Below are 21,216 nucleotides of genomic sequence, written 5' to 3' on the forward strand. Positions count from 1 at the left end.
TGCCATTTTATAACCACCCCGCCCGACGTTCAAATCTCCCGTTTTCGTCAGTCCATTCATTAAAGCGGCCGACGATTTGCTTCCCGAATAAAGTACGTGAATTATCTAATCACTTCTACCAGGCTGCCGTGCTAACGATGTTTGTCCTACACCACGCTAATGAGTTAGAAGCCGCCATGGAGATTCTTTGTTAGGTAACCTGAACAATTCGATTTTTGAAGTGTTTTAAGTCAATTTTTTTAGATTCGACCAAATTTATATAAAATATCATAAATATTTATGACACATGCAAATATAATCTATGGTGTGTCTTATAACCTAATTCGGTGTCATAAATTTTGAATTTTTTCTATAAATCGACTTAATATAACTTTAGTTAGGATTTGATTTATTTAGAGGCAGAGAGAGAATTTCAATAAGAAAAGGGTTAAACTCCGGCATCACGAATCTCATACAGCTATCTATCCCTCACTACTACATTCAGACCTATCACAAGCGGTTCGTAAAGCTCATCACTAGCGCTTTTCGGTCTCATCAGTAAGCTGCAATATTCTCATCACAGACGACTTGCAACTGGCGGTGATAATAGCTTATCACAGTTGGTTCGTATTACCTGCTGGCTATGATTTGAATTTTCAAAATTCCCAAAAATAGGGCAAAAAATAGAAAAAAAAAATTGTTTCAATCCTAGGAAGCCCCCCACTAGCCCTAGCTTCATGGAACTGAGAAGTTGCTCTAGCTCCAACTCCACACTATTTTTTCAAAAAAACGATCATGTACATATGCTTTATCCTCTACTTTATGAGGCCAAAAAGGAAAAAAAAAGTTACGTTGTTTATGGGGCCAAAAAGAAAAAAAAGTTATGTTTAGATGGACCTGCTAAATAAATTAATACTAGCCAAGTATGGAAAGGATAACTAGTAAAAACATATAATTAGTAAGCTCACTCCAAGATGAGTGCTCTCTTCTTCGACCTCTCTAGAGCCTTCGGTAGCATAACTGAGACTACGACGGGTTCTCCAACCATACAAGGATGGGGTTCTCCAACCATATGAGGATGGATCGATAGAAGTATGGAAATAGAATAAGATAGGGGCAACACGAGCCATTTAAAAATGTGTCAAGTCAAAGTGCAGTGATTTATGCAGCTTAGGCATCCTAACAAACAAACAATTTGAACCTTGTTGATCTACACGACCGGATCAAATCGATCAAGCACTTGCCATCTACCTTTATTGTATATCGATAATTCAATTAACATTTTCATTGCATTTCAAATAGTTTTTAGAAACACGTGCGTGTCGCACGTGCTTATTTGCTTGTCAAAGTAAATTATTGACTCGGGAGACTTCTTGTGCGAGCATTAGGCCTAGGCAAAATACCCGCTACCCATTACCCGTATCCAAATTACCCGAACTCGGACCCACAATACCCAAACCCAAGGTACCTAATCCCAAATTCGGATAGCGGTTCTGATTACCTAAAATTAGTTTTGGTAGTTCGGGTAATACCAATCGGTACGCAAACTACATGAAGATGTGTCTTTGTCTTTGTGTTTCTGATGTGTTGTCAGTTAAACACTTGAACTTATCACTTTATTAGTATATGATTCTCTTTGTGTGAACAAGTGCCTGTGATATATTATTCTATGTAAATTGCTGCTGAAAATCTATGCAAATTATTACTGAAATTATGTAGAAATTACTGCTAAAATTTTGTACAGTTTGTTGTTTTCTATGAATTCGGATGCGGGTATACCCAAACCTGAATTATGAGGTACCCAATATTGCGGCTAGTGTTTTTTTGGGTAGCAATTTTCATTACCCGAATTTCTAATTACCTAAACTACCCCACCTAGCTGAAAAAATCGGGTAACCCGAACACCGAGGCCTAGCGAGCATGGGTCGATCTTATGGCTCTAGTAGAATGAAACTTTTTTTATCAACTACGGGGAGGATCAAAACGATCCCCACCTGATTTCATTCCATAGATCCCAGCAAGCTGGTGGGTGGAAGGGTGCAAAGCACCTAATACAAAGACGACCTTGGAGGTCACAGAAGTACTGACACTTGGGAGGAGGGGAGAGAGAGATTACATCAGCACACCACCACCAACAACACTTAATAGAAACAACAAGAAAACCAACATGCGGACTCAAGGATAAGCCTAGACGCAAGCCAAAAGACGCCAACCGATCGTCGATTTGCGCCACCACCGAACAGCATACTCGTTGGTTCCATCATGGCCATTGTGCTCTGCACCACTCCCCGTAGCTATGCCGCTCCACTACCGCCCTCCATCTGAGCACCAACAAGTGGAATAGGGACTGAGAGTGGTGACGGACACGCAAGCCTAAGATCACCGGACACGGCGACCTCCCTTGAAGCTGATGGTGACACCTACAGCACTTCTAGGCCCACAAACCACCATTCAATGCCGTCCACGGGGAGGAAACCTTAGAGGGGAATGGCGGAAGCGGTGGAGACACCACCCGGCATTAGATTTTTTGGCACCATCAAAGAGAGCGCCAACAGAGCAGAGACGCCAGAGGAGGACACTTGTCAAAACATCGGCAATGACTAACAGCCAGGGCCAGTCTCACCCGAGGGGAGCAAGGACCAAGGAGGCACAAAGGGTGGGAGAGCAACCAGAGAGAGCACAAGGTTGTGCCGGGCTCAGTGGGGGGGGTAGGCGTGCTTGTGTCGATGCCTTCAAGAAGGGAAATGACGTCCACAGACGTCGTCATCGATGACCGAAGCACCTGGCCCGCAAGGGCTTTCGCCCTAAGACCTATAGTTGATGAGTCGAAGTCGGAGTTGACCAACGGAGCCAGAGCTTTTGGGACAGGGTAGGGCAGCTTGAGCGCTCTAGTGACACCTTCAGGAAGGGGACTGACATCCGCAGACGCCATCGTCATTATAAGAGCACTCAAGAAGGATTTTCATCCTAGAAGATGCTGCTCGCGCACGCCCGGGCCCCGGCCGTGATGGTAGCGTTGGTCGCCAGTGTCACAAACGCGCCCAAATGCGACACACTCCTGGCGCCGCCCATTGCGACGCTAGCCGTGCGCCCGCCCAATTGCCTGTCGCGTCATCACTGCCTGTCCTAGCACAATGCCAGAGCAGCAGCGACTAGGGACCCACACACCGGAGCTCCTGCTGCCTGCAGCCAGCGCCCGGCGGCTAGGAGCCACCTTAGGGAAGCGGAGGCCTCCGCCCGTTGCCCTGGGATGCAGAGGCCTAGCTGTTGGAAGCCGTCGCTGGGGCCCGCACGCACCCTTGCTGGGCGCACCTCACCACAACCAGGAGGCCTCTGGCGACTCGGCACACCATGCCTCCAGGAGTCGCTTGCCGTCGGCTGGATCTGGGCCTACGTAGTCGAGGGCGCATGGCCGTCCAGTCATCTACATTTGGTTGCCGAGCCTGTAGGTCACACACGCCAGATCCGGCCACCGAGCAGCCAGATCCGGGGCAGGGAGTGATGGATCCGGGCCTAGGTCCTAGGAGGCATGGATCTGCCTTCTCGCCGGCCTCTACTCGCCGCCATGGGCACAAGGCTTGGCCACTCCGTCGGCTAGCCGCCTGCCACCGCAGCCGCAGCCGGCTGCCACGTCCGTGTAGTGGCGGCGCACTAAGTCTAAGCCGCAGTGGCACTACAAACTTCTAACCCTTGCGCAACGACGAGAAAACGTTGCAATAGGCTCAATTTTGTTGCAAAAGGTAGTTCATACCACGAAATCGCGTTCGTTGGCAATGGTTGCAAAAAGTCATGTTGCAATAAGAACTTGCAACCGTTGCTAGTTTGGTGTTGCAAGAGTTAGCTTTTCTTGCAACGTTGCCAAGCATTGCAATAGGACGTTATCGCAACATTCATTGGCGTGGCAATACGAGCACTTGCCATGTTTGTCTTCGTAGCGAGAGGTGGTAAATACAACGAGTGATAGCGTGGCAATAGATTTTTGTTGCCACGCTATAATTTTGTTGCTTAAGGTGTTGTTGCCACGACCGTTGTGCCATGGTAAGTAAATCATTTGCCACGCAAATGTAATCGTTGCGAGAGAGTATACATTATTGCCACGCTTGTCTTGGCGTGGCAATAGTATCATTTGCCACGCAAATTTATCCGTTGTGAGATACAGTTCATTATTGCCACGGCCGCGTTGCCGTTGTAAAAGTATCATTTGCCACGCAATTTTATTCGTTGCGATATACCGTTCATTATTGCCATGACCTCGGTGTCGTTGCAACAGTAGAATTTGCCACGCAATTTTATTCGTTGCGGAAGATTAATTGTTATTGCAACAATAGTCATGTTATGGCAATAGTATTATTTACAACATAAATAAGTCAGTTGCCATACAACATATTGCCACGCATCACGGCTCGTAGGTATAGCTTTTATTGCAACGCTAGTAACATTTAATTTTGGTTTAATAAGTCATCATTGCAAATCAATAAACCATATCAAAAGCAATTGCACCCACATATATTAATTATAATTAATCATTCAATATGTTGCCAAACCCATGAAATAGTAGCTAAAATCATAAACGAGTGTACAATTAACTCATTATTTGACAACTTTTTACAAACTTCCTAACATCTATGCAGCACTTGAGAAATTCCTAGCAGGCCAACATGTCATCTCCTCAGCTATGTCCTCGCTTGATTATGAGCCTCCCACTGAAACCTTGTCCGCCTACTGCCAAAAGAATATGATTGGGATATTAGAACAATATTAAGTTTACTAATTTTTGCACAAGTGTAAAGAGATGAAGATATAAAATGGTTCTAATTTCTAATTTCATATACAAAAGCCATCAACCAAGCTTTTGCATAGTTGAAGTTCTACTGCAATTCTGCAAATGAGCAAATGTTGTCGGTCTAGTTGCTACAATTCCTTTTTCCATGAAAAAGATGGAAGTCATGTTCCATTGTTCCTGAACCACAAACGTATGAATCAATTTTTAGTTTTACTCAAATTCTTACTGTATGCTTATTACAATTATGTTTTTCCATGAAAATAGCATTCTGTGTTTTCACAATAACTTGATATTTTGTTCTCTACTTTCTCAATCTTTATTTTGGTCTCTGTATATCCCTCTCTTTTCAGAGTTTAAATGTTGTTCAAGATGTCAGCAATCCTTACTCCTTGGAAGCGTACATGGCTGGGAATTTTAGCAAAATTTCATTGTAAGTATAGGTCGATTATATAAGTTCAATTGACTTTACAAATGATAATCTATATTTTTTTTTGCAGGCTACATACTGAAGGTATGGTTCTATTGGGTAATACAAGTTTTTGTAGCAGTCTAGACACATGCAGCTGTGTTCCATTTGATTGCATTATAAGATGTATGCATTCTCTTTTGCTCTTTATAAATTCTGCTAAAAGAAGCAGAGTCTATCATCAAGCCTTGGGGAGGGATGGAGAAGAAAATACGGCTTTGATCCTATCCATCATGGCCTTTTCAACGGATCAGATGCAGCTACTGCATATGTTACAGTAGCAGCTGCCTTCTCTGAATTTTTAAAGCAGCAGCAGTTTAGTTGATTAGAAAAATCATAACTTGAGTTATAGACAACGAAAAATTATATTCTTTAACAATACGGAAAGCCCATGAAATTCTCTACATCTTTCTAGTTATTTGTTAAATAAGATTCTGCAGTTATCATGGTCAAAAAACACAAACACCCACTGTTGTCCAGACCAAGGTAAAAACCTGACCGGCTACTTTCAAAATTCATAACTCTAATTCTCTAGGTCTAAAATCATGACCTTTCACGATGACAAACATCTCTAAACTCTCTACAACTTTTGTATTATCAAGTATCATAGAAAAGGTAGATTACTACTCAGAACAACTCACCCAATCAAACCTGCACAAGCTGCAGTTTTCAGCACGCATGTTCAATGTATTTTCTACATTTCCTAGTTCAACAAGGAATGTCACATTTGATAAAATTTCATTAAATCATGCAAGAATTTAGATTCCAATTATCTGGTTGTTACCTTCCTCCTTTTGGGATTATTTCTTGTCCTATTCATCAGCTGCTGTGAAGTGATATATGTCTTCGATGCAGTCACATTTGCAGTGTTTTCGTTGAAAAGAGCTCTGCTGGGACGTGCAGTACTTCTAGTGGAGCGAGTAGGTGCTGGTGCACCTTTTTGTACGGTGACAACGCTTCCAGGCTGAGTCTACAATCATCAAGTTATTTGATCTATTTTAGCTACAGTTCAAGGTACATGGAACATAGTGAAATAATGTCATTACCTCCTATAACCCATCTTCATTTTCATTTTCATGTCCACCGGTCTCATCTTCCTCTTCTATGATTGGTGTAACTTGTGTACTGGCATTGTTTTGCAGGGTACTCTATACATACAAATATTGGGGGTGAAAGATTAGGCATCACAATCATAAGATTATCAAGAGTACAAAGGATAAAAAATTATTCTAATACCATAATCATAGCTCCTTCTTTGTGCTGTGCTAGCATATTAAGAAATTCTTGCTTCATTTCTTCTCTTAAGTTTATCTTAGCATTTTCCAGCTCCTCTTGCATCCTCCTCCTATTTTTTTCTTTCTCCCTTTCCCTTTCTGCAGCTTCTTGCGCAATCTGTTCTTTGAGCTTGTCAACCTTCGCTTCTAAAGCAATGCTCTTCTCCCTAGCTGCAGCTTGAGCACGTGCATGTACTTCAAGGTTCTCTTTCATAAGTTCTCTGCGAGTTCGATACGTAGCCAAATATCCATGCCCATGTAATTTGGCTGATTTGATTTGTATTGTTTCTTTGTAGCATGACTGGAAAATCATGTTCTCCTCAATAGTTGTAAGTGCTGGTCTATCAGGTTCTAATCCAATCTCACCAATTTTCATGGTTGCATTTTCCTAAATTAAATAACAGAACCTGTAAAGAGTTGCTTGACACTACCAGCAGCTATAAAAAAGGTTGACGAAACATTTACTTACATATACTGAAGCTGATACAGGATTTGACCATATGCCATGTTTTGTGTGAGTGGTCCTCCAAAGAAGAAGATCACTTGGCTCTTCACTAGTTTCTTGGTCTCTCTAGGATGCCAAAAAATTCAGCACACAAGTATTGCATCATACAAGGGAAGGACTAGATTAGTGTATCTAATGATTACCAACTCAAAGCTACATTGTGAGAAGTTCTTTGAACCCATCACATGCTTGGTTCTTTGCTGCTGACGGTTGGAGGAGTTCTGGCTGCTAAGTTTCTGCAGAATGAGAACAAGTGGTATGTAACAATGCAACTTTGGTCCATCAATTTCGTTTGACAAAGTAGATTTTACTAGCACTGACCTTGAATTTATCAGATCCAAAATACAACTACAAGTAGTGCCACTCAAAAAGGTGTATTTCTTCGGGTTTATTTCGTATCCTCTCACTATAACTATTATAAGCCTTGTATGTGGCACTCAGATCAGATCGCCATCCTCTGTACCGCTCCTTGGCAATTTTCCATATTTTCTCTTTTCTTTTATCCACATCATCAATGCGGCATAACCATCAGGGAACTTGACGCCATGTAAAAATTTGCACAGAATTTCCTTGTCATCCTTACCTAGAGAGTACAGCGCTGGTGGCAAGGTGTACTTACCCTTTTCGAGCACTGGATGTTGATCTAGCCTTATACCCAAATGTTGCATATCAAGTCGAGCCTTCTCACTGTCCTTGCATTTACCTTGTAACTCCAACAAAGTCCCCAGTAAGCTCTCACATATGTTCTTCTCTATATGCATGACATCCAAATTATGTCGTACTAGCAATGATTTCCAGTAAGGAAGCTGAAAGAAAATACTCTTCTTCCTCCAGTTGTGCCACCTATTTTCTTCGTCACGTTGCTTTCTTTTCTTTGTATCATTTCCAAAAGTCACTTGCTGGAAACTTTCATAGCCCCGCAGCACCTGCTCACCACTGAGCGGCACTGGAGCTTCCCTAGTTTCAGCCTTGTTATTGAAGCTCGTCTTGTTCCTTCGCCACTTATGGTTCATGGGCAGAAATCGGCGATGTCCCAAGTAGCAATGCTTTGAGCCATGTTTTAACCACAAGTAATCAGTATGCTTGTGACAATAAGGACAAGCAAACTTACCTTTTGTGCTCCAACCAGATAACATCGCATATGCGGGGAAATCATTAATTGTCCACAGCAGAATTGCATGTAGAGTAAAATTCTTCTTCTCCTTCTCATCCCATGTTAAAACTCCATTAACCCATAGATCATGTAGCTCATCGATCAGAGGTTGCAAATATACATCAATGTTCACTCCAAGAGATTTAGGCCCAGGTATCAACATCGACATCATCCAATAAGGTTGTTTCAAACACAGCCAAGGAGGCAGGTTATAAGGAATCAGTATCACGGGCCAACAAGTGTAATTAACATTCAACATCCCAAATAGATTGAAGCCATCAGATGCAAGTCCCAGTCTAACATTACGTGGATCAGAATCAAACCACTTATACCTATCATTCACGTGCTTCCACGCCAATGAGTCTACTGGATGCTGCATTTTCCCATCACTAACCAATTCTTCCTTGTGCCACTGCATCAATGATGATGTTTCCTTTGACATATATAATCTTTGCAATCGAGGAGTAAGTGGAAAATACCTTAGAACTTTGCAAGGAGTGCGCTTCTTTGCTCCACCACTTTCGCTAGACTCGCCAATCTCATCAGAATTTGTGTCGTCTTTCTTCCACCTACTCTCAGCACATGTTGGACACGTTTCCATATCAGCCAACGGCCCACGAAATAACACGCAGTCATTCACACAAGCATCGATCTTAATGTATGTGAGCCCAAGGTCGTGGATAATCTTCTGTGCTTTCTTGATAGTATCTGGGACACAATGTCCTGGGGGGAGCGTATCTCTCCATAGGCTAAGTGTTTGCTCTGCGTTCTCCTTACTCCATCCACCCATGCACTTAAGCTGAAAGAGCTTGACCAAGAATGATACCTAGGTAAGCTATGAGCCTGGCCACAACTCTTGTTGCGCATCTTTCAACAAATCAAAGAATTTCTTTACACTCTCACAAGGCTCTTCATTGGTATTGCCATTGGTCGCACCCCTAATTAATGCAGACAACAGATTGTTGGCGGATGATGCATCATCTGGTGGGCCTACATTCAGATCCCTATCATCATTCAAAAATATGCCAGCGTTACCTTTCTCTTTGACAAAGTTCTCATCAAACCCTTTAGTTAGCAAGTCCATTTGAACCTCGGATTTACTTTTGTACACGACTCCACAGCACCTTGAACGACATGGTGCAGTTCTGATGCATAGGTGCCTTCGAAAATAGTATCAATAAATTTGTCCAGACCTGCTTGCCACTCAACTGATGACCGAGGCAACAGCATCCAACTATGATCATCATCATGTGCCATTAATTATATCTTCAAAATATCACAATGATTTCCTGTAGCACGTTAAATTGAAGGGATCATGACATTATTATAAACTTTATTTATCAGAGATAAAGAAAATTAAAAATCTGTCAATTTTCTGAGCCAAGCTTAAAAAAGGGCCCTTTACTTTAACTATAATTTAATAAACTTTAATGCATCCAAAGGGCATTTTTATCAAACTTTATATACTAGTATATCTAGAGCAATATTCAGAAGCTTAGCACTGTCCATTGTGACAACAGCTACCTAGCGTGTTTTGCTGTTTTCTCCATCCATGCTCAGAACCGTAGTTAATGGAAACAAATGATTATCTCCTTAAAATAAATGTGATGAACCGAAACTCAGATTGGAGTATTACACATTAAAGTCACAATAACTAATCAACACTGCTAGACCAAGCCAAAAACGAAATAGCTAGACCTCAGCATAAATAGAGTACCATTGGCTAAGAATGGAATGTTTTTGCACTGAACCAGACAAATTAAAAAAATGTGTGGATTAGCCAATGCATCTGAATAAGAATCTTGCAAAAATTTGTCTGGATTATCAACAACAGTGAGTAATTTGATCTAGTCAAGTACCAAACTTAACAGTAATATGTAGAGAAAAAACTGAGCAATAATGCAAGCATACGTGATTCTCTTTTTCACGTCGATGATCGCTGGCCGGCCGCTGATCATCTCTCTCGTGGATGATGAAGGGGCGAGGTGAAACTGGTTCAACGCTCCGTCCCCTCTCGCACGCCGAGGAAGGACTGGACGGTGCTCGCTCTCCTTATCTCGTCGATGATCAGGAAGGAACTAGGGCACCAATATGCCATAGTCGCTGCAGGGAATTCAAGGGCCGTGATGACTGCGGCCGTAGGGAAGGGGCGCCGCGACGACAAAGGCTTCAGGGAGGCCTTGACCACGCTAGCTGCTGGTGCTAGCTGTAGGGATCAGGGGGGGGGGGGCCTCCACCATGTTCTTTGCAAGGAGACAGCGCGTGGGGGAAGAAGAGAGGCCGTGGGAGAGAAGGAGCCGCGATAGGAGCTACAGGCCACGACCTCTACGTGATATGTAAAATTAGATTAGATCCTTTTTCCAATATAACTGGTCAACATTAATTAATATAGGGTACTTTCGCTATTACTAACACAAACATAGACGTAGCCTAGTGGTAGGGTCTTACTTTCAAGACCAAGAGGTCTCAGGTTTGAAACCCATATTGTTATCATTTAAAAAAAATGAATGCAACCATTAAAGTGGAAAGGCTTAGGTATTGCAACAATGTAATTTTTCGTTGCTATATTATAACCTTTTTGCAATGAACAAAACTGCTACATACAACGAAACCATAATCGTTGCAACCTTAGTGATTGCAACGAACTATTTTTTTCATTGCTATATGTACCAATTTTTTGCAACGCAAGCGACTATTATATACAACGGAACATATTCGTGGCGATATAGATGGGCTATTGCAACCATAAAATAAAGAGTTGCAATATCACCTTACTATTGCAACGAAAATAAACTTGCCCGCAACACAAATCAAATTGTGGCAACATTAATCACTTATTGCAACCGTTCAATAATTTGTTGCGATAACACTTACTTTTTGCAACGATCTCCACACCTATGGCCACAAAACAATCTTCATGGCAAAAAACCAATCTATTGCAACCAAAAGTGAAAATCGTTGTGATAACAACGCTTGTTGCAACGAAACCATGCCGCTGCGACAAAAAAGCGTGGTATAAGGGTCAGAAGTTAGTAGTGTGGGCTGGTGCCGGGCATGGCTGCCCGGCCTCGTGGCCTGCGCGCCCGCCGGTTGCTGTGCTAGCAAGCCTGCCGGCCGCAACACATGATCTCCTGCCATCCGCCAGATCCGGTGTGGGGGTCACCGGATCCGGGCCTAGCGGACTGAGTTCCGGCATTTGCAGCACACCGCCGGCCACCATTGTTGGCAGAAAAAAAATGAGCTCTCATGGGGAAGAGGAGGTGTGGTGGGAGAAGGAGAAAGAAACTTCGATGGGAGGCCCATTTTTTGGGCGGCGCCACTGGCCGCCACCACCGCACGCCGGAGAGTGGTAGCGGCGGTGGCCGGAGGAGAGGCAGGAGGGGTTCTACCCGGCGGTGCCGGCGAGGGACCCCCCGAGTCACCCGTTAGGGAGCGCTCGGGGGTCAGGGGGCAGACCAAAACCTTCTTTTTTTAGGCACTAGATTTGATCCTCAATAATGTTCATAGACCACACGTCTTCCTCCATCACTCCTTGTTTAGGGCTTTTTATAGATTTTTTTTCTCCTCAACCGCCTTTGGATCACGGGGTTCTTCGCTCAGACAATTTATGCCCTCATTTGTCCTCTACTAGGAAGTTAGAGGCACCTCCATAGTTTGGGGATATTGGATCGTCATCAAAGTAATGGAGGGATAAATTGGAGGTTCAGGAGGGTCCTCATCAACCAAATATTGAGAGGGACCTGCCAAAGTTTTTGATTTGGTTATTGGTGCTTCCTGTTCTTAGTTAGGGCTTACCTCAACTTATTCCTCAATGAACTCATCATAGCGCCAGTGTAAGGGGATATTCTCAATGATTTTGTCAAGGATGACTCTCCCTTCACTGAGGTCTTATGGAAGAACAAACCTCCTAAAGAGATGTACACATTTAGAGAAGCTTCTTAACTAAGGGCATGGCTGAAGCTCCTAAGGCTCTTTCTATTGAAAAGTAAGCATATGTCTACTCATAGAGCAAGGATCTGAAAAATGGGGAAGAAGACAAGGTGAATTTATCTCGTAATTCACTGCAATCTCACTTTGCGCTTCCTATGGTTTGTGAGTGTGTCATCGTTTCGCTCTCCCTATAAGGGAGAATAGAAACAACATCCATATCATGGTTTCTTGTGTCATGCCCAAAATGGAGGTGTAGGCACCGTGATGCCTAAGAGGAGAGGGGTTGAATTAGATCACATAAAAACTAAGGCCCAAAAACTGCCTATGGATCGAAACCTACAAAAGTTCTCCGATGCTCTCTTCCTCTCCACCGCACCTATGCACACCTCTCTGCCACTACACTACACATTCATTTGTGTATATATATATGATGATATTTTTGTATCAATATTTTGTAATCTTGTAATAAATGTTTCAAGACCCGAATGATTTCAAATGAAAAAAGTTTCAACTACAAAGATCTTACCGACCCCTACAATTCAATTATAGGGTTTGTCTCGAGATAGTTTCAAAATTTCAAAAACTTGAATATCAAAACCTAAGAATTTTGAAATGAATATTTGAGACTCTAAATGTTTTCAAAATAAAAACTTAGTAACTATAAAGTTGTAGATTGCAATGACACGTAAAACTTTAGCATAGATCATATATCAACATCCAATGTCATTTGAAATTTCAAAAACTTGTTAACTAAAAAGTTGTAGACCGTATCAAGACCAACCAACTTTCACATACATCATGTCAACATCTGAGGTTATTTGAAAATTCTAAATTTTAAATTTTAAAATCTTATTAGAGCTTAAAACTAATTTTTTGGACTCTAAAAGTTCAAATAAAAAAAATCAACTAAAAAATTGTAGATCGCGTCAAGACCTATAGTTTTGTTGTAAGGTTTGTCTTCATCTGAGTTCATATAAAAAAAGTTATGGTAGACAATTATTTCTAGAGGCGGGCCCTTAGAACGACCACCTCTTCTAATCAATTTATAGAGGGGGACTGTTGATAGTCATTTTCGGAGCTAGACGTCTTTGCTCATCGATTAACAATGGTTGACTCTTTAGCTTAGGATATCTGTCTCATTAATAGAGACGGTCACCTTAGAATGTCCTACTCTAAAAATGATTAACAAAAGCAAGCATCATCACAAAATGGTCAGGGGGGCTGTCCTAAAATCCTTTCTGTGCAGGGATCCATCCGAAAAAAGGGGACCATATCATTTTTTCGCAAGTTGCATTCACATCAGTACCTTACTATTTTACAGTCATACTAGCATATCTGTACTTCTATATTGACTAGACTTACACACTCTCATTTATAGAACAAACAATTGCATACATCGATCCATTTATTTATTCTTTTATTGTTGTATAAGTGACAGCCCCAAGGCCAAAGTGGGGTAATCCAAAGGTTTCGAGCGATTGCAGCTATGGAAGTTGAAGTTTCTGCTCTTGTAGCTCATATGACAATCTTCTGATCTTTGTACACTCAGATGCTGAACATGGCATACTCTTTGGTTTTCTTCCCATCAAGTTTGCTGGAGAAAACAACCTTAGCAATCTCGTCCACTCTCAGGGTCTTGTATTTCTTTAGTTCACCTCCAACTATTTCAGATAGTGGACCCACACTCATATCAAACTTTGGGAGGTGAAATGCAGAAATGGACATCCTCTCCTTGTGAGGATTAACAGTGACCCTGTGCTCAATGCTCTGGTACTTCCCATTTGTCAGTATCTACAAATTAGAAGTGCTTGTTAATGTTGAGGGTCTCATATAATTAGAGTGTGGGGATAAGTCCTTTTGGTTTTCATGATCTTGCAAAATCTGATCTGATGTTATTCAGTATGAACAACATACAAGTAAGAAAAGATAGCACACACTTGATGTGGCTAGCTCATCAATAATAGTTATAGTTGCGTACCTCAAGAAAATCACCTACATTCACGACCAGTGCTTTGGAGTGGGGTTTTATTGGCACCCATGCACCTTGACTCTTGATCTGGAGCCCTTCTACCTTATTCAGCTCCCATACCAATGTTAGAAGAGAAATGTCGGAATGCGGTGAAATACCTAAAACCTTGTCATGAGCAACGGGGCATGCAGGGTAGTAGGTCATCCTTAATGCCTGACTGACGTAAGTATCTCTAATTTTGTCCAGATCGACACCTAAGTTTTTGGCGATCATCTGCACGAGCGATCGAGTTACCCTCATCACCGCAGAGGAGTAGGATTCAATGGATCCCCTGTTGCGTTAATCGAAACAATTCAGAATAATTGGTGATGCTGCTCGTGCAGATGTTAATTGCTTGATGGCCCTAACTGTATTAATTGATTGAATGGTATAACATCAAGGGCATACACATATATAATTGACTAAGATACTTACCTGAAGTTGACAGGAGTCGTTGGCCATGGTCTCATGTCACGATCGTGAGGTGGCTGGGTCACCAGGTAAAGCCTGTCACACCAGTCCAGTGTCTGATGCTCCGACTCGACGAACGCTTGGCCGTAGCCTTGGAGGTCTCTAGGCAGCTGAGCAAATTTGTTCTTCTCGTCCAGGGGAAGTCTGAAGAAGTACTCCAGGTTGTTCCTCATGTTTTCAAGAACTGTCTCTGGAATTCCATGGTTTTTCACCTGTAAATATAATTGTACTTTGTATTATATATGTTGTACTGACTCCTTGGAGAGGGAACTTCAATATTATCATTTTTCTGAAAGCAGACAGAAGGGTGGGATTTAATTGGGATAAGGCTTAATTAGTTTGCAGAATATGTTGTCCCAAGTCATTTCATAGTTTATTGTAGTGTGAATTATTTATTGTAAAATAAGGTATGAGCCAGCCAGCCAAACATTAACAAATTAAATGAAACTAGCTGAAAAAACAAAAATTACGAAAATCGATGTCAAACGCATGGCCAAATTAATTATTGTAAGATAAGGTAAAGTGGGCCAGCAAACATTAAAATAAAATAGACAAACGACACTAGTTTTGTTTTTTTTTTTTTGCGAGGAGACAAACGAGACACTGGTTGTAAAAAACAAAACTATCATAATCGATGTCAAACGCATCGCTAATAATTGTACACATTTTTTATGCTAATTTATTAGGGAGTTGTTACAAGTATGGTATCATCTGATAAATTTTTCGAGGCCGTAAAAGAAGCTCAAGCGACTCTCTATATCCTTCCTAATTATTAGCTCCATTCAGTCCCAAAAGGATGGAGCACCTACTGCAAAAAACTGAAAAATTATTAGGGATAGAGATTTTGATAAAAAAAATACGCTCCAACAGATTCTTTAATTAGTTACCGAAGTATAGCTACCCTCTATTTCAGATTTCTCGCTAACCAAAGATAGAGAGCGAAAATAACTCTCTAGAGTGCGCATAAGATATAGAAAAGTTGTTCGACAATGAAAAGATACAGAAAACGATTTTTATACAAATGGTTTTTCAAGTGATGATGACTGAGTTTTAGTAAAACTCTTCAAGATGCTGTAATGGGGATGAGGCAGGTACGGGGTATATGTATCTGGTCCAACTCAGCAACTCATTCAGCTTCTCAAGGAAAATATAACATCAATGGTACTATTTAACTATGTAAAAAACTCAAATAGCCAATAAATTGAGAAGGCTCAAGAGCAACAAAAGCTGAAATGGCTGCAGCTGTTGCAAAAGAGAAAGCATCCCAAATTGAACAGATTGCTGAAGCAAACCTCAATGTAAGGACTAAGGACTCATTGCATTTTGTTTAGGACTGCTCTCTAAATGGCTATTAGGTTTACATGATGTGAACCGGCTTAAAATGCATGTTGGGCCTACTGGTTGTGAACTAATGGAATTAAATGATTTAGTTGGCGCACATGCGGTTGTGAACTTTCTGATTGGAGTATTATGTATTGTTTTGGATTGTACTGAATACTGATTTGAAGTATTATGTGGTAGTGGTTACAAAGCCGAGGTTTATCTATTTTTCTTTTTTGTTGTTTTGTAAATTGTTATCACAGACGCGTGTTGGCTACGCGCGTCTGAGATAAGGGGTCCTCACAGACGCGTGATGTTTATGCGCGTCTGTGATAACTCTTTACATAGACGTGTGTACTCTTATCACAGACGTGTGTTTGTGTATCACAGACATGACGCGTCTGTAGTATAAGCTTATTATACAGACGCGTTATCACAAAAGCACGTCTGTGATTTGCCTTAACCCGCGTCTGTGATGTGTTTTTTTTTTACATAGTGACTGTCACAATTAAAAGGAATTGACATGCTATTAGGACATGAGTGACAGGGTTTAACTTACCTGTGGGGGAAAAATGCCATGGCAAAATATCATAAAAGAATCCGAGTGAAGAAAAGTATTCCCTCCGTTCTAAATTATAAAATGTTTTAGCTTTTCTAGATATGCAATTTTTGCTATGTATCTAGATATATATACTATGTGTAGATATATTACAAAAGCAATGTATTTAGAAAAACTGAAACGTCTTATAGTTTGGAACGGACGGATTATATGGCAATGGAAAGGTTGAGCTTCAGTACTACTCCTTTTATTGGAACAAAAAAATCACACATAGATCTATATATGGTATCATTAAAATAATGAAAAATAAAAGCTTTGCATTTGCTCTCGCTGCACGGTTAATTGTTGGGAAAAACTAGCCGTGTGTTACTGACATGTGAGCTGAACGGTAGGGAGACCTACAGCCAGCACGGAGTAGTACGAAGCAAGTATGTAGTCTGATTTTTTTCAGATGATTATAATGAACAAAGACAAGACTAATATAATTAACGTTATTGATATGTAGTATTCACAGTTGATGTATTGACTCGTGTGGATGCTAGTAGGGCAAGGTGTGTTTCAATAAAAGTTTTCAAACCAAAATAAAATTGAGAAATGAAATCTTAATACCTGGAAGAACCCCCAGTCCTCACACGCAGACTTGAGCACGGCAGCCTCCTGCTGCGAGGTCTGGGAATCAATAAACCTGCCAAGGTCAACCACTGGAATGCTCTCACCATGGTGAGCAACCATATCGTCGGGGCACTCCGGCCTGATGTACCGCTGGATGGCCTCCGGCGTCAGCTCCGCCACGTTCTCAGCGCTCATTTCCTAGTATTCACTTTTCAGAATTTAAAATAAATATTTAGAACCCTAAATAGATTCAGATGAAAAAGTCATAAACTACAAATTTATTGTTTCTGATTGAGATCTACCAGTTTGATTTTGGTTGTTTCATCATTTGAGGTCGTTTAACAAATTTGAATTTAAAAACGTCAAAACTTCAGCCAGACTTTTGGGACATCAAATGATTTCAAATGAAAAACTCATCAACTACAAAGTTGTTGTTCTCATCGAGATCTACAACTTTAGTTTTAGTCGATTTTCCATCCAAGGTTGTTTGAAAATTTTGGTTTTTAAAATTTTAAAACTTCATATACAAATTTGAGACTATAAATAATTTTGGTCGTTTTTTCCATCTAAGGTCATTTGTACAATTCGAAAATTTTGAATTTCAAAATTTGAGTACTTCAAACAGAATTCTGGGACCGTAAATGGTTTCAAATCGAAAAATCATCAACTATAAAGTTGTCGATCTCATTGAGATCTATAACTTTTATATAAAGTTTGTTTTCGTCTGACTTTATTTGAAAAAGTTATGAATTTATTTATACTGCAGCATGGTTATTACCGCCGTATCATACAAGAAGCTGGCGGTGAAAATATCTTCACCGCTGGTTCATATGGCGAGGCGGCAGTGATGAGGAGCACATTATCACCGTCGGTTGGTGGTTCAAAGCAGCTGTTATGATGGACTATCACTGCCAGTTGGTAAGACGAAGCGGCGGTGATAGTTATCAACCCCCACGTTCTTACAAACCGGCGGTGATACTCTCTCATCACCAACCGTTCGCATTACGAACCGTTGATGATAGCTATCACCAACAGTTTTAATGATATCGGCAGTGATAAAGGTGTTGGTGATAGGTCAATCTGTAGTAGTGCCTTCTCATCCCAAACCTCTCTTCTTCCATCATTCACTCTGATCCCACTCTTTTCGCTTTCACAGCCGTCCTTCACTTCCACCCCTTTGTGCATCTTTTGGAGCTGCAAAACTTTCACAAGCGCTACAACACTCATATCCTAGTTTGGCCAGCCGAATTCGAACACTTGACATTTTTTAACTGTCAACGGGGGGACTGAATCCCCACCTGAATATATATTGATATATCATCAACACCCTCATTTTTAGAGAAAAATGAGGCAAAACCCTTTCGTCTGGTCAATTTTTGGAAACCTAGACTAAAACTAGTACAGCGGCCCAACATAGGGTGAGGTCGTGGCATATCCACAAGTGAAACAACTACAATGACAATGTGCCCCCACATAAGGGCGAAAGGTGGCTATAGACGGCAAAAGGTGACTCGCCACCGGCACACGAAACAAGCTGAGAGAAACCACGTGGAGCAGATCCTGAGCTCTCTCCGGACTTAGGAGGACACTGGACCGGATGGTCGTGACGTAGGGCGTGCCAGTCAATTTTACCCTGTAATTGACAAGGATGAAAGATTGATCAGTAATTTAAGGTAGAACATGTCAGTGTTTGTCCAGACGGTTCCAAATGTATGGCTAAGTAGCCGATAAGATAAGGCTATCGACTAAAGAGTCGATATACAACATGTTCATGATGCATGATAAGTAAAACGAACATATCGGCAATTATCAGTTACTTAATTGTATAGATCTAAATAGCCTGAAAGCATCTAGGCCCCTTATTGGGTTTCGGTGATTAATGACAATACAAGATTACTATGACTAACATGTGTTTTGCAGAGGCAATTAAGTTAGGTCATGGTAATGGAGATCAATTGGGCAATCAAGGTTGTCATGCCCCTACGATGGAAATCGTTTCGGTTTTCAAAGCATGGACGACAAGGTTAAGGATGACTAGTTCTAAGTGTCGATTGGAGTTGGAGTGACACTTACAGTAGTTTAGGACTTTGTTTTTTCCTTTGATCGTACTATGATGGGGGGTATGGACGGGTAGCTTGACCTAGGTGAGTCTAGTGAGTTAGGTGTGATGCACACTTGTTAAAACTAGCACTAGGTAGCTCCACAATAGTCCTATGATCCTATGGAGCAAACTTCATTCACATATGATCGAGAGTTGGAAGTGAATGGAGGGTCAAATGCTGACCGGACGCTGACTCCGGTGCGACCAGACGCTGGCCGTAGGGTCCGGTCAGTTCATTTGATCAAGCAGTTTACGTTCGGTGCGACCGGACGCTGGAGTGGTCAAGTGACCGGACGCTGAGAGGCAGCATCCGATCGACTCCAGTAAGGTTCTAGAGAAGGGAATCTGCGACCGGACGCGTCCGGTCAGTGCTGACCGGACCCTAGGGGTTCAGCATCCGGTCGAGTACAGTAAGGTTCCAGTGAGGGTTTAATGCGACCGGACGCGTCCGGTCAGTGGTGATCGGACCCTGCCAGCGTCCGGTCAACACTTTATCACTGGTGTGCGGGTTGAACTGACCGGAGCGTCCAGTCAACATGACCGGAGCGCCCGGTCACCCCGCAGAAGCTCATAACGGTTCGTTTTCCAGGCTGCCTTATAAATAGAAGCTCCACTCGTGTGTGGAGTTACTTTTGCTCATTTCAACAGTGGAGAAACACGTTTGTGAGTGCCAAGAAGAGCAAGGTCCTAGTGAGGTGATTGAGATTCATGAATCCAAGAGAGTAGCCTCATTAGTGAATCAAGAGTAGCAAAGTGTGCATCCATCTTCTCATTAGGCTTTGCGTGGTCAAGTGAGAGTTCATGCTTGTTACTCTTGGTGATCGCCATCACCTAGACGGCTTGGTGGTGATTAGGAGCTTGGTGGTCACCCGGCAGAGCTTGTGGGTGACCCAACTCAAGTTGTGAGCGGTTTTGGGTGATTCACCGCGACGGAGTGTCGAAGAATCAACCCGTAGAGAGCACTTGATCCTTGCGCGGATCAAGGGGGAGCTACACCCTTGTGCGGGTGCTCCAACGAGGACTAGTGGGGAGTGGCGACTCTCCGATACCTCGGCAAAACATCGCCACATTCCTCTCTCTCTATTTACTTTGAGCATTTACTTTGAGCAATTCAATACTTGTCTTTACATTCATAGAATTACCATGCTAGAGTAAGTTTGGAACATAGGTTGCAAGTCCGTTGTGCGTTAGAGTAATAGAAACACTTTTCTAGGCATAAGGGGTTAATTGGGCTAACCGTAGGATTTGATTATTTCTAGAAAATTTAGAATTAGCCCAATTCACCCCCCCCCCCCCCTCTTGGGCATCTTGATCCTTTCAATTGGTATCAGAGCCTCGTACTCATGTTTTTAAGCTTAACCGCTTAGAGCAAGATGTCTCACGGGATGGACCTCTTCCTATCTTTGAGGGAGATGACTTTCCATATTGGAAAATCCGCATGGAGGCGTACTTAGAAGCTCTAGACGTTGGTATTCTTAGAGCCGCCTCACAAGGCTTCCCAAAACCTCAGGATGCTACTAACTTACAAGGCGATGAGGTTAATTATGAAAAATGGAATGCAAAGGCTCGCAACACCATCTTTAGAGGCCTTTGCAAAGATGTGTTCAACCGCGTAAGGAACCACAAAGACGCCCATGCTCTATGGTCAGATGTTTGTGCACTCCATGAGGGAACCAAGAGTGAGCGTGAGGAACGCTATCATCTTGTGATTAAAAAGCTAAATTCATTTGAGATGCTTCCCAAAGAATGTGCTAATGAGATGTATTCACGTTTGAATGTTCTTGTAGAGGAAGTCAATCGGCTTGGACTTACTCAAATGTCACCATCCAACATTGTGAGAAAGATCTTGAGTGTCCTCCCCATTGACAAATATGGGCATATTGTGGCCGTGCTACACCAAGGTGATCTTTCCATCGCTACACCGACACAAATCTTGGGAAAGATCAATGCTCATGAGATGTACATGCACATCACGCCACAAGATGGCTCATCCTCTACCAAGAAGAAAGAGAAGGACTTAGCATTCAAAGCTAGCCAAGACAAGGGCAAAGCAAG

General features: G+C 42.0%; 2 protein-coding genes and 1 long non-coding RNA gene across 5 annotated transcripts; all 3 read right to left on the reverse strand.

Moving 5' to 3' along the window:
• Positions 1 to 4,461: 4,461 nt before the first annotated feature.
• LOC136486685 (uncharacterized) lies at positions 4,462 to 6,418 on the reverse strand. 3 transcript variants are annotated; one of them, XR_010766916.1, is made up of 3 exons: positions 6,275 to 6,418; positions 6,013 to 6,198; positions 4,462 to 4,698 (listed from the first exon to the last, which is right to left on the reverse strand). It is a non-coding gene; the product is annotated as an uncharacterized lncRNA (long non-coding RNA). The 3 variants fall into 3 exon arrangements; XR_010766915.1 differs by having other exon boundaries at positions 4,462 to 4,701; XR_010766914.1 differs by lacking the exon at positions 4,462 to 4,698 and adding an exon at positions 5,867 to 5,931.
• Positions 6,419 to 7,444: 1,026 nt separating this feature from the next.
• On the reverse strand, positions 7,445 to 8,950 carry LOC136488771 (uncharacterized). The gene has a single exon (XM_066485593.1). It carries the CDS (start codon positions 8,948 to 8,950, stop codon positions 7,445 to 7,447), a length of 1,506 nt encoding a protein of 501 aa, XP_066341690.1.
• Positions 8,951 to 13,461: 4,511 nt separating this feature from the next.
• Positions 13,462 to 17,255, reverse strand: LOC136488773 (2-oxoglutarate-dependent dioxygenase 11-like). Its single transcript, XM_066485594.1, has 4 exons — positions 17,058 to 17,255; positions 14,534 to 14,781; positions 14,069 to 14,390; positions 13,462 to 13,881 (listed from the first exon to the last, which is right to left on the reverse strand). Exons 1-4 carry the CDS (start codon positions 17,253 to 17,255, stop codon positions 13,636 to 13,638), a joined length of 1,014 nt encoding a protein of 337 aa, XP_066341691.1. The 3' UTR covers positions 13,462 to 13,635.
• Between the last annotated feature and the right edge of the window lie 3,961 nt (positions 17,256 to 21,216).

This window comes from Miscanthus floridulus, chromosome 10 (assembly GCF_019320115.1).
Source record: "Miscanthus floridulus cultivar M001 chromosome 10, ASM1932011v1, whole genome shotgun sequence".
Lineage (NCBI taxonomy): Eukaryota > Viridiplantae > Streptophyta > Magnoliopsida > Poales > Poaceae > Miscanthus > Miscanthus floridulus.